Source organism: Pelodiscus sinensis, chromosome 3 (assembly GCF_049634645.1).
Source record: "Pelodiscus sinensis isolate JC-2024 chromosome 3, ASM4963464v1, whole genome shotgun sequence".
In the NCBI taxonomy this organism is placed as follows: domain Eukaryota; kingdom Metazoa; phylum Chordata; order Testudines; family Trionychidae; genus Pelodiscus; species Pelodiscus sinensis.
This window is the reverse complement of record NC_134713.1, coordinates 138,963,672-138,976,358: the sequence shown is the minus strand read 5'-3', so window position 1 is coordinate 138,976,358 and position 12,687 is coordinate 138,963,672. Positions and strand designations below refer to the sequence as shown.

The 12,687-nt window shown below is 40.2% G+C and overlaps 1 protein-coding gene across 5 annotated transcripts in view; it reads right to left on the bottom strand.

The window, feature by feature from the left end:
- Window positions 1–12,687, bottom strand: part of RASGRP3 (RAS guanyl releasing protein 3) — a 79,731-nt gene that overhangs the window by 19,640 nt on the left and 47,404 nt on the right. For 4 of the 5 annotated variants that reach the window (XM_006131317.4, XM_075924984.1, XM_075924985.1 and 1 more), the window contains exons 7-11: window positions 12,474–12,647; window positions 11,721–11,837; window positions 9,808–10,083; window positions 5,886–5,963; window positions 2,052–2,168 (exon numbers count right to left, since the gene is read on the bottom strand). In XM_006131317.4, coding sequence (XP_006131379.1) covers window positions 2,052–2,168; window positions 5,886–5,963; window positions 9,808–10,083; window positions 11,721–11,837; window positions 12,474–12,647 — 762 coding nt within the window. The remainder of the gene's footprint in view (window positions 1–2,051; window positions 2,169–5,885; window positions 5,964–9,807; window positions 10,084–11,720; window positions 11,838–12,473; window positions 12,648–12,687) is intronic. The other variant, XM_075924983.1, reaches the window with a different exon arrangement.

The following is a 12,687-nucleotide window of genomic DNA, read 5'->3' as shown; positions in this document are numbered from 1 at the left end:
GTGGGGCAGGGCTGGGGCTTGCCTCCCCTAGCCCTACCTTCACTGACTGCCCATAGCCACAGACTCCCTTCTAGTTTGTATTTTGCAAATCCAACTCCCTTCTCCCCTGAACTCCAGGACTGTTCATATCTATTTTACCTGAACCTCCACGCCTAGTTATAGCTCATCTCTAGGATTAAAGAAACCCAGGTCTTTGCACTCAAAGACGCTGTTCCTGGTTCTGCTCCCCTTAAAATAAATGGCAAAACTTCAATTGCTTTCAGTGGAAGCAAGAGTAGGTCCTAATTGCTGCAGCCACACTTAGAACAGGTTTATCATTGTGTGACACTGTTGCAAAAAAAGCAAACATGATTCTGGGAAGCTTTAACAGGATTGTTGTGAGTAAGACACGAGAAGTCATTCTTCTGCTCTACTCTGTGCTTATTAGGTCCCAATTAGAGTATTGTGTCCAATTCTGGGCACCTCATTTCAAGAAAGATGTGGAGAAACTGGAGAAGGCCTTCTGTCTACGAGGGAAGACTAAAAGAACTGGGCTTGTTTAGTTTAGCAAAGAGAAAACTGAGAGGGGACATGATAGCGGTTTTCAAGTATCTAAAAGGGTGTCGCAGGCAAGAGGGAGAAAAATGGTTCTCCTTGGCCTCTGATGATAGGACAAGGAGCAATGGGCTTAAATGCAGCAGGGGCGGTTTATTTAGATGTTTAGATTAAACTTCCTGCCTGTCAGGGTGGTTAAAAACTGGAATAAGTTGTCTAGGGAGGTTGTGGAATCTCCATCACTGGAGATATTTAAGAGCAGGTTGGATAGACATCTATCAGGGATGGTCTAGAAAGGGCTTGGTGCTGCTGCGAGGGCAGGGGATCTAGGACTCTATGATTCTATGGTCGTTTATACTATGTGAGCTAATCTTAGCCAATGATTGGTTAGCCATAAAAAAATCAACAGATTATTGACCATGTTGCTCAGAATAGAATGGAGTTGAGGTCTGTAATAGAAAATTGTTGTCCTGATGTTTGGAAACATGGCTGATTGTGCCGATAGTATGCTCAGGCTAACAAACGCTGTCAAACTTGCTTTGACTTCTCTCTCAAGATGACTCCAGTGGATATAGTGTACTTAGATTTCCAGAAATCCTTTGACAAGGTCTCTCACCAAAGGCTCTTACGCAAACTAAATTGTCATGGGATAAGAGGTAAGGTCCTTTTGTGGATAGATAACTGGTTAAAAGACAGGAAACAAAGGGTAGGAATAAATGGTCAGTTTTCCAAGTGGAAAGAGGCAACTAGTGGGGTACCCCAAGGGTCTGTCCTGGGACCCATCCTATTCAACTTATTTATAAGTGATCTGGAGAAAGGGGCAAACAGTGAGGTGGCAAAATTTGCAAATGATACTAAACTGCTTGAGATAGTTAAGACCAAAGCAGACAGTGAAGAGCTTCAAAAAGATCTCACCAAACCAAGTGGTTGGGCAACAACATGGCAAATGAAATTTAATGTTGATAAATGTAAAGCAATGCACATTGGAAAAAATAATCCCAATTTTATAGACAACATGATGGGGACTAATTTGGCTATAACTACTCAAGAGAAAGATCTTGGAGCCATTGTGGATAGTTCTCTGAAAACATCTACTCAGTGTGCGGCAGCATTCAAAAAAGCAAATAGAATGTTAGGAGTCATTAAAAAAGGGTTAGAGAATAAGACAGAAAATATCTGATTGCCTCTATATAAAACCTAAATACTACATAGAGATGTGGTCGCCTCATCTCAAAAAAGATATATTGGCATTGGAAATGGTTCAGAAAAGGTCAACAAAAATGATTAAGGATTTGGAACAGGTCCCATATGAAGAAAGATTAAAAAGATGTGGATTTTTCATCTTAATTGCTGAAATTGCTGACCTGATCTCTGATTTTCAGAGTGAAGTTAAAGTCTGATAGTGCAAGCATAAAAATCACAAGTCACTATAACACTGACATTCGTTTTGCCTTTAGAATTCTCAGGAAAGGCAAAGTTGCTGTCCCCTTTTGAGTAATAATCTATCAAACACTTACATCTACTAGCTTTCTTATGTGCTTGTTAATGATGGTTGGGTCAGACTTTGGTAATACTCCAGATGCCCACTCCAGTGGTACCACTGGCTTGTTAGGGGTTGTTGGGGAGGTAGGTTGCTGAAAGAAATTAGAAAACAAGTATGTTTCAAATGTAAATAACAATGCAAAGTTCACTGCAGTCCAGAATGACAAGTTAGCGGATCAGCAAAACGATGACAAAACTGTTCAGTAAGATGTCAAGTAAGGTTTCAGGGAAGACAAGAGAGCCTTACCTCACACATCTCCAGTCCTCAGGCTGTATTGTCCCCATGCTGTTGTAGCCTAAGCATGCAATTACCGAACCTCCAGGAGCAGTGACAACTGAGGGTGCCTGTGTGAATATCCTTCCCCTGCTAACTGCCTCCAGTTTCTTTCTACCTTCAGGTGTTTCAACATTAACCAGGCTCCAAACAAGATGGTTGGAGGGGAGTCTGTAGAGACAAGACAACCAGAGAGCAGGAGTTACACAAGGTAAGTAACTTCCTTTTCTCCTTACTGACATTGCCTCCACAGATTCACACCACCAGGAGACAACTAGCATTGTCCTCTCTGAGCAGGCGGGGTGAGGAGCGCTGCGTGGTCATCAGTGAGTGAAGCAGCGCCCTCCTGACAATAATATTTATTCTTGGTGTAGTGTCAAGAGAGCAGTGGTTTATGAAAACAGTGACAGAGTTCCACCTACCCACTTCGGCTGAAGGCCTGTTACCCCTGTCTGGTGAGGACGCTGCTAATCCTAGAGGAACAAGCCATACGTCTTTCTGGTACAGGAATTTCAGCGAGGTCATAACTGGACTGTGGGGTTAACCTAATCAACGTAGACAGCCTTTGAACAAAGGCACATACTTTAGGATTTCTCTCCAAAGGCACCAGCCAGCTTGTTTGATTTCTAGAATAGCATGTTCTTGTCTAAACAGTAGCTGGCCACTCATGTGACTTGACCTGGGGAATAATTGATTTTTCAATTTGTTGGCAGTGCTGAAAAGTTGGGAAAATATCCAGATGGACTTAAACTGACAAATGAGCTAAATGGCAACGAATTGAAAAAATTGACAAAAAACTTCATTTTGGGTCCAAAGACACATTTTATCATCTCGTGTTGTTCAGTTTCTGGGCAATGAAAGGAGAGGGAGAGTTTGCTGAGGGGGAGCAGCACTGCTAGTGTGACTAATTAATGGGTTATTGAAGCAGGGACTTTGAATGTGAACCTGCCACCTCCCAGGAGTGTGCTCTAAAACCTCCTCCCTGTTTTGGGAATAGTACTTAAGTGCCAAATAATTATGTTGCCAGAACTATTGTGTCAATATCACGAATAAATTTGGCTTGACCAAAGCTGCATTACTTGGCAAATTAAAACACCCCCCCCCCCACACACACACACCCAGCTCTACATGTGATACTTAGACTACAGTCTGACAACCCCCCCCCCCCCAGCCCCCGAGTGACTATGTGGTTTAGGGGAGAAAAAGGACAAGATGAACTGATTCAAGTGAAAGATCTGAGAGAGCCTTGGTTATGAATTTGAAGGGAGACCTCAAAATAGCCTTATCGTGATGAAAAATGATGTAAGCGTACTTATTTATTGCAACTCTGAGACACCTGGCTAAGGCAATGGTAACCAGGAAAGAAATCTGCAGTGAGACAATGAAGAGAGATCAAGAGCTCAAAAGAGGCTTGTGTAATTTTGGCAAGCACTGAATTTGAGTCTCATTAGTTGTCAGGTTCCCTGGTAGAAGGGTACCAGCTCATGTGACTTGAGGCAGAGCAAGTTAAACTATCTAAAACGTACTGTTTAGAATTTGTGTTTAAAAGCTACAAATATAGCGACATATCCTAAACGGATTTGAGACACTGCCATCCAGTGAGAAAAAAGAAATATAGGGCCTATGCTGCTGTGTTTGGTGGGAAGAGAGTGCAGGGGGCACTGGTGGGGTGGGTTAGTTATACCATTGGCCCAAGGCTCTTAAGGGTTGAGAGACATGCACAAATTCCCCCTCACTGCTCTTATAGTTTCTGTAGTTGCAAACCTAGGTATACATCTCCTACAATGAGACCATGGAGGCAAGTCTAGGAAGGAGAAATCTCTTTCCCCACAAGCCTACAGAGCTCAAGTTAATTCAAACAAGAAAAGAATGTGACAAATGACTCACCAGATATATTGTGCTCAAATCATTTTTTTTATCCTAAGACTAGTATACCAAGGACTTTCTTTGCAGAGTTCATGTCTCAGAGGAACAGTTCATTGCACCCTTGCAATTGCAAATTCCACATTTTTGAAGTGCACAGGCTTTTAAAATTAACACACCAAACTTATAACTACACTAACTGATATTACTGTGTTTTTATTGCTTTGGTCACTCTTAGACATGTCCTTCCCCTTTAAAATAAAATGAAACCCTTCAGTAATAATACAAACACACCAGTGCTTAGGAGAGCCATGTGAGGGTGTTTAGACCTGATCCTGTGAGGTACAGAGTGCTCTCAGCATATAGAAGACATTTAATACCACTCAGTGGAACTGAGTGGGAGGTGCTCTTCACATCCCATGAAAATTTGATACTATGAACATTTTCCTGCTCTGCATTAGGATGAAATCTTTTCAAGCTGAGGAAAGAGAGAGAACTCTCACAGAATAGCCAATAGCTTGGTGCTAATGGCACTCAACTGTCAAGTGGAAGACCCCTCGTCTAACAGGAAATCCCTTGCAGACCCACAAGGAGGTCTGAAAACCTATAGTCTCTGAGGGAAAACCCATGCAGCTGGCAGTTATGGAGGTCCAAAAGAGCTGGGGGCACTTAACATTTTGCAGGATTGGCCTGCAAGTTCGAGACTGTGGAGGCTTGGACATAATGAACAAACCAAAGAACTTTTGCCTTAGAGGTCCATTGTTGGTATCCAACATAATTTTGTCTTAATATCCCAGCTGATGGAGTTATTTAAGAGAATCAGCGTTAACTTAATAAAGAAGACAGATCAAGAGACTCTACACATTTTAAAGCTCTTAATTTTTATATCAACCTCTATCCTTTTTGGATTTGCAGGAGGGAAGTGAAAAAAAACAACAACCCAAAGTATGTTTTGAGGGCTGAGAGGTGGAGTGGAAAAATAGGATTTGAAAAGGGCAATACTAACAAGTTGTGCAATGGCTTAGCTATTGTATAAACACTTCTCAATTTAATTTTTTTTATATAGTTACAATTAAAATATACATTGAACCCAGATAAAAGGATATACTAGCAGAATGCTGTTCCTTCTAGTGCTGTCTATTAACAGTTTTACATGACTCATGTGCAATATTTATTTGTTAGTATAAATGAAGTTTGAAAATGTGATGTGATATAAAATGCCAAATCATTAACAGTAGATTGACTTTTGGACTAATTTTTTAAATAAAATTTTATCAGTCATCATCATTCAAAAATCAGAGCATAGGACCCATGAAAAATATTTAGTTAATAGTAAAATTATAAATGGTGCCTTAACATAAAAACACCACTACATTTCTTGCAATTTGTCGAGATTTGGTTAAAATCCATTAGATAGGAAATCTTGCACATTTTGCAAGCAGCTTCTAAATTATCCAGTTTATAATTGTATGTAAAATAATGAGTGACTACTTTAATTATAAAATGCATATGAAAAAGGCTTTAATTACACTTGAACCAGATGAATATTAATGTGTGGATTTTCCTCTAATTCCTAGGTTTTTAATTGTATAATTTCATTATTGCTGCTGTAATTATACTAAAAATTGGTATGCAACTGTATCTCCTTCAAAATTCAGCAAAAATGACTTACTGATTTAGAATTCCTTGGTTCTAGCACCAATGACAGTTTGTAAATATCATCTTCTGTGTGATAGAGGTCCAGAGAAAGCTGTAAATGAGCAGGAAGAAAAATGGTGATATTTATTTGGTCAGGCTGGAAATGACAGCCAGCTTAGTAGTTTAAAATAAGTTTGCTCCTACTGAAGTCAATGGGAGTTTTGCCATTTGGCACTCTAGTATGTAGGGAGACTTTTTGTGTGAGGTGCACTGAAATGCAATAATACAATTTTTCACTGGTGAGTGTGTTCCAATTCTCCTTCTACTAGTCAGCAGAGTATAGGAACTGTTACTGCCCCCAGATGAAGTATGTTACAACATGTCACATTTGACAGGCCCACATTTTGACCATTGTCAAAGAATGAAAATGCATGCGAAGATTTACCCTGCCACAAATGCTTCATTGTCAGAAGTTCAGCAATCAAAATCGAAAAATAAATCCAGTGTATATGAGAGATGCAAGAACGAAACAAACATCCTGGTCATCATGTATTAGTATCTTAAACAGAGGAAAATTTTAAACCATGCTATTAGAACTTAGGAAACAATTTGCAACAAACCTATTTGTTCATATTGGGGTATTTTTACCTCACAAATTGTTTGCAAACAGATTACAGAGTGGTTTTGCTCAATGTTATTTTACAAGTGTTTTTTATATGTATTTCAGTCCACAAATTGCCTGAATCTATTTACAGTGTGTACTGGATTCAGGAAGTTCAAAACTCAAGATGCTTTGATTGGACATGTAAGTCTCATGGTCAATTTCTATTCCATGGCTGGATAAACATGAAACACAGCCTCAAGCTGGTGCAAATACTTGTGATTACAAATTCAAAATTCACCTTTTGCCCATATTCTAGAGTGCCACAACAAAAATCTTCTGACAGCAAACTCATTTTCAAGAACAGACATCAATATTCAAATGTATCAATTTTGTCTTTCCATGAACGTTTCTTAACCGCCACTCAGGAGGATGAATGTTTTGATTAAACCCATCCAGACCTATAGTGGTAGCTTTTGAAAAGCTCTGGTGCCAGTGATATTTAGTAGATCAGATTGCAAGGACAGAGCTAGCAGTTTGAAATTTAAGAGGCTTGTCCTGCTCCCTTTGAAGCCAAGGGAAGGTTTGCCATTTGGAGATAGGAGACAAAGGGAGGATATATGTTTGGATAGGGAGAGTGTACCAATATTGCATCTTGCCATTTTGATCATTAATATTAAATTGTGTCCATTTACACCCATAGATATTTAGCCTTTAATGAGCAGATATGTTTAGTTTAATAAACTTAACATGCAAGTACAATGTAAGATTAAGTATTGTCTAGTTGTGAATGATTTTAGGGGCTGGGATTAATTACTCAATACAAATACTAGTATATAATTTATGACTATGCAATTACTATGTACAGCCTCTTCCCGACTTCTGAACCAGTTACGGACCAAGCAATTGGTCGTAACTCGGTTTGTTCGTAAGTCGGACCCCACAGAGTTACACACGACCACGCTGTTCGGAAGCGCAGATCGCGTTCGTAACTTAGGGTCTGCCATTTACGACAGCTTTGGTCATAACTGCAAACGGTCGTAAGTCGACCGTTCGCAATTCGGGGACCGGCTGTAGTTCCCAATTACATTGTACAGTTACAGATGATTTACACAGCATTTCAGTGAATAGTAAGCAAAACTGCTGCAGAAAATAGTACTCCACCATTCCCTTTAAAATGGAAGGTAGCTCTTTATTTTAATTGAATTATCATTGTTGTTCTATTTATAAACCATTTTCAAAAATTGAGCTATGCATTAATTTTCTGTTCTGTAAAAGAAACCTCACTGAGCAAGAGTTTGTGAGGATGACTGACTTTCCATTAAATCTTTAGGTATTTGTCATTCTGCTGCTAGACTAAAAATGATGGGGACTTTCCAGTTATTTGCATAGTCTTAGTTAAGTAGCTGTTACAGCTGAAAATAGAGAGAAAACAAAAACGGTGGCATCAAATATGACCAAAATGCTGTTGTAGTAAATATGTGGTAAATTAGCAAAGTACCTATGCACTATCTATAGTCCTTTTAAGGAATTCAACAGTTGCCCACGGTCAAACGTTACTTTATGGTATAAGAGTGAAGGGAAGGTGAAGCCACATCAATATTGGAGAGATTGTGCAGCAGTTATTACTAGTCCAGCATTAACAGCGTAAGACTCTGTGAAGTAAGATTAAGCCATCCACTCTTTTAATTTACACTTTGTTCTCTCCTGAGCTTTTTAAGCCTCACCAAGGTGGACTTCCTTGCATGTTAGTAAGGAATAACTTAAATCTAATTTATGCATCTCCTCTGAATTTAGCCCCTAGTGCTTAAAGTCAGTTCTCATTTTATCGCAGTCTCCTGGGGGAAGTAGGACATGCATCAGTGTGTCACTCTGTGACATTTTAGTGACCCCACAGCTCTCGGTTTTGACCTTGTACAAGCAACTGACTTTTGAGCTTACAGAATGTTTGTTTTATACAGAAATGTACAAGGGCCATGATTTTAAACAGTGGGCTCTTAAGTTCATAATGTAAGCATCTAAAATAACTGGCCTGATTTTAAAAAGTTCTGAGCACTAAGGCTGAAACCAGGGGGGCCCTAGATCTTAAGTCAGTGTTCTAAATAGTTTTAGATTACACAAGGTTAAATTATTGGATTTAAACTAGATTATTGAGCTCAATGTAGAAGTAACAGTCTCAGAACAAGTAAGTTAAGTAGCTGTTAAAGCTAAAAATAGAGAGAAAACAAAAAACCTGTGCCATTAATATGACCAATATTTGCAAACAAGAAAATCCCCCTCCCCCGTAAACCAAATGAAGATTAAATTAAAATGGTACATGTTAACTCAGAAATTAGAGTGGAAACCCTGTTGGACTGTCTGCAGAGTCATACAGGGTAGGTTTGTTTTGTTTTGTTTTTTTGGTCTCAGAGGCTATGTCTGTACTACCAGGTTGTTTTACAATAAGCTATTTTGAAATAATAACAACTTCGAAATAAGCGTATTCCTCTTCACAAGCAAGCGTTGTTATTTCGAAATAACAGGCTTGGTAGTGTGGATGCTCGCCTTGTTATTTTGAAAGCTCATGCTACTTTATATTTTTGTTAGTCTCTAAGGCAGGGGTGGGGAACCTTTTTTGAGTCAGGGGTCAGTGAAAAGTAAAGAACCAAAAAACAAAACAACAACAACAACAAACCACCTCCTTCCCTGACTTGGCCCCTGACTGAGAAGGTGAACGACACTCCCCACATTTCCCTCGCATACTAGAACCTAGTGGAGCCCAGGCTAGTAGATCTGGTGTGTGCTCCAGCCCCAGAGGGGACCTCAGGAGGTTGGAGGACCAGCACGGGCTCCCCAATGCTGGGAGGGGAGTGCTGAGCCTTGGGAGTCAGATCCAGGCAAACTGGGGACTGCATCTAATTTTGAGTTTAGAGTGCTGTGTAGAAAAAATCCTAAGAGTGCTGTTCTGTAAATTCTTACTCTTGTGAGTACTTGGGTGCATCTACACAGCACTCTAAACTCGAAATAATATACACAATTGGCGCTATGCAAATTGCATATTTTATTTCAATTCTATTTCAAAATAGCTTATTTTGAAATTTGACAGATCTATAGCACCAAATAAAAAAAAAAACATTATTGTGAGACATTGCTTAGCTCTTGTGGAACGAGGGTTACAGGGATACCGAAATAGTGTGCCTATGATTTAGAAAAATATTTCAAAATAACGGGCAGCTTGTTAAGATGCGGGATAGCTATTTTGAAATACCTCCGGTATCCTGAAATAGCCGCGCAGTGTAGACGTACCCCTCCTAATGACTTGAGTGCGTCTTCTGGGCTGTAACAAGAAGTAATTTGGAACCTTCATGATACTTACTGTTAGCAGGTTAATTAAATCCATATTTGGTTCTAGATGATGAGTAGCAGTCTGCAGGGAAACCAGTTCATTCAAGGTAATGGAGAGCTGCTGCATTTTCACTATGTTTACTTTGTTCTCGTCTATCCAGTCTGGAAAGATGACATGAACGGCTATCAGATCTTTCAAGTGAACTCCCAATATGGGGATTTTGAAGCCAACAGAGTCAGCAAAAGCTTTGCGGTAGTTGCAGTAGTTTCCATTGGAGGAGACGAGTTCTGTCATCTCATTCCAGTCCTATAAACAACCATAGAAGCAAGACTCTGTAAGACCATTCGTATCTTTGATTGATCTATTCTAATTGAGTGCAGCGTAAGCAGGTCTCATTCAGGATACTAAATATGTCATTTTTTTCCCCACCACACTCTTCCAGAAATAAGTTTCCCACAATCGAATATTTTTCTGTCAGGAGCAATCAGACTAGTCTGCCTTCGAGGCTGCTGCAGTGCAATGGTTCAAGTATTCTGTGGCTGATATATTTGTCTTGTAATATCCATCACTAAAGATAATACACAGAAAAATCTGATATTTATATTTTCAAACTCTTCATATAAGAACTTGCTTCCCCTATGGGGTGGATCAATGCTGCAGTGATCAATCCACCAATGGTTGATTTAGTGAATCTAGTAAAGACCCACTAAATCAACTGCCAATCACTCTCCTGTTGACTCCAGTACTCCAGCAGAATGAGATGAATAAGGGGAGTCAACAGGAGATTTTTTTCTGTTCAGCCCCCTCAGTGTGGACTAGGTATGGAAAAGAGTAGTTGTTTAGTCGACAACCTAATAAGCCTAAGCTTATCAGATAGTCCAGTCAACTGCTCACTTCCCTGTATCAGAGGCAGCAAGGGAAGGGGGGAAACAGGAGTCAGTGCTGGGGGGAGCCAACTTAAAAGCCATTTTCCCCCAGCACTATCTTCATGGTGCTGCCTCTCCCCGCCCTCCACTGCTGCCTCTATCAGAAGCAACAGGGGGAAGTGGAAGTAGGAGAGGTTACTTTAGAAGCAGCTCCTGCTCGAGGGGCATCCTGGAGCAGCCTCTGACCGTGGCCAGCCCGGGCGCTGTGAACAGGGGCTGCTGCCAGAGCAGCCTTTGCCCAAGGTGGCCAGGGCTGGCTGTAGACAGGGGGTGTTGCACCTGGCATGAGCCTGGCTCAGTCCCCACTTGTGCCAGTCCAGGACCACCATGGCTCTGCATTTTAAATGTAGTACAAACCGCAGCAGTCCCAGCTCTGTAGACCTGCCCCTGCTGCGCAGTTTGAATGTAGTAGGGCCTGGGCTGCCTGCACACCCAGCTCTTATTACATTTAAACTGCAGAGCGCTATTGACTAATCGTGTAGTCGATACAACTTGTATGGACTACATGATTAGTCAATTACCTGCCTCTTTACATCCTTAGGCTGTGTCTAGACTGCATCCCTTTTCCGTAAAAGGGATGCAAATTAGACACATCGCAATTGCAAATGAAGTGGGGATTTAAATCCCCCCCGCTTCATTTGCATAAAAATGGCTGCCGCTTATTTTAAGAGAAATAAGGGATCTTTCGGAAAAGGCTTTATTTTCCGAAAGATCTGTGTCTAGACTGGTGCTTTTTTCCGGCAAAGCTCCGAGCCGGAAAAAAGCAGCAGCCATTTTTATGCAAATGAAGCGGGGGGGGGGATTTAAATCCCCGCTTCATTTGCAATTGCAATGTGTCTAATTTGCATCCCTTTTACGGAAAAGGGATACAGTCTAGACACAGCCTTAGTGTGGCCCCTGCAGTAAGTAGATCTAAGTTATGTTGATTTGAGTTATGCTGCTAATGTAACTCAAATTGTGTAACACAGATGGACCTGTCCTTGTGAGCTAGACCTGCCATTAGAGACGCTCTTGTACCTTTGTAACCTCAGAAGATAGATGAGAGTGAGTTTCTTTGAGACGAGAAATAGAGCTGTGGCTTAGGCCTCCCACAACTGCCATCAGCGTGTTAAAGTTCTGGAGATGAAGCAGCTTCTGCAATTGAATTAAACATATCAGCAAAATGACTAAGGGCACCTGTAGGATACTGACTACTGTTGCACCAGTGTCAAAGTATATCCACTTAGGTACTGCTAGAATGCAATGGAAATTCTACAGAAGCATCATAATGACCTTGTTTAGCATCACTGATTTCCTGCAGAGCAGGACAACATGAGAACATTCATCTGATTAATTCCCAGAATGTCATCGTGAGCACAAGAAGCCAAAAATGAGAATAGTAATTTAGTTAGTTAGTTAGTTAAAATATTTTTTTTACCCCACCTCTCTATTTAAAATATCTGACGTGGCTTACAACATTTTAAAAACACAATATATACAAATAAATAAAAATAAAATACAGGACCCTATTTATTTTTAAAAAAATGTTACCCAATGAGAATGCAATGAGAGGGTACTATTAATTTTTCATATATAGGTGAAATCTGTTTAATATTTTCATCTGTTTAATATTTTCATCTACAGTTAGCTTAATGAATGAGCATCAACTATGGCTGAGTAAACATTCAGCAAGAAAGCAGCTTGCATACATATCAAAGTAATTAGTTTTCTGTAGGAGCAGTTTTTGTTATTTCATCCTCACAAACAAAATCACTCAAAGGTGAGGCTTACCTGTGCAACATTGATAAACTTTGTGATTACATCTGCCCTTTGCTGGGGTGTTGGCTTGCTAAGAACCATCAGCTGGACCCACTTAGAGATACCATTAAATAATGCAATTGATCTCTCCAGGGTGGGGTTGTTGTCCAAGCAGCCATGGATCACATAGCTTTGGTAGTCTGTAAACTAGCCAAGGAGAGATTTACAGTTTAGGTTTGCATATAGT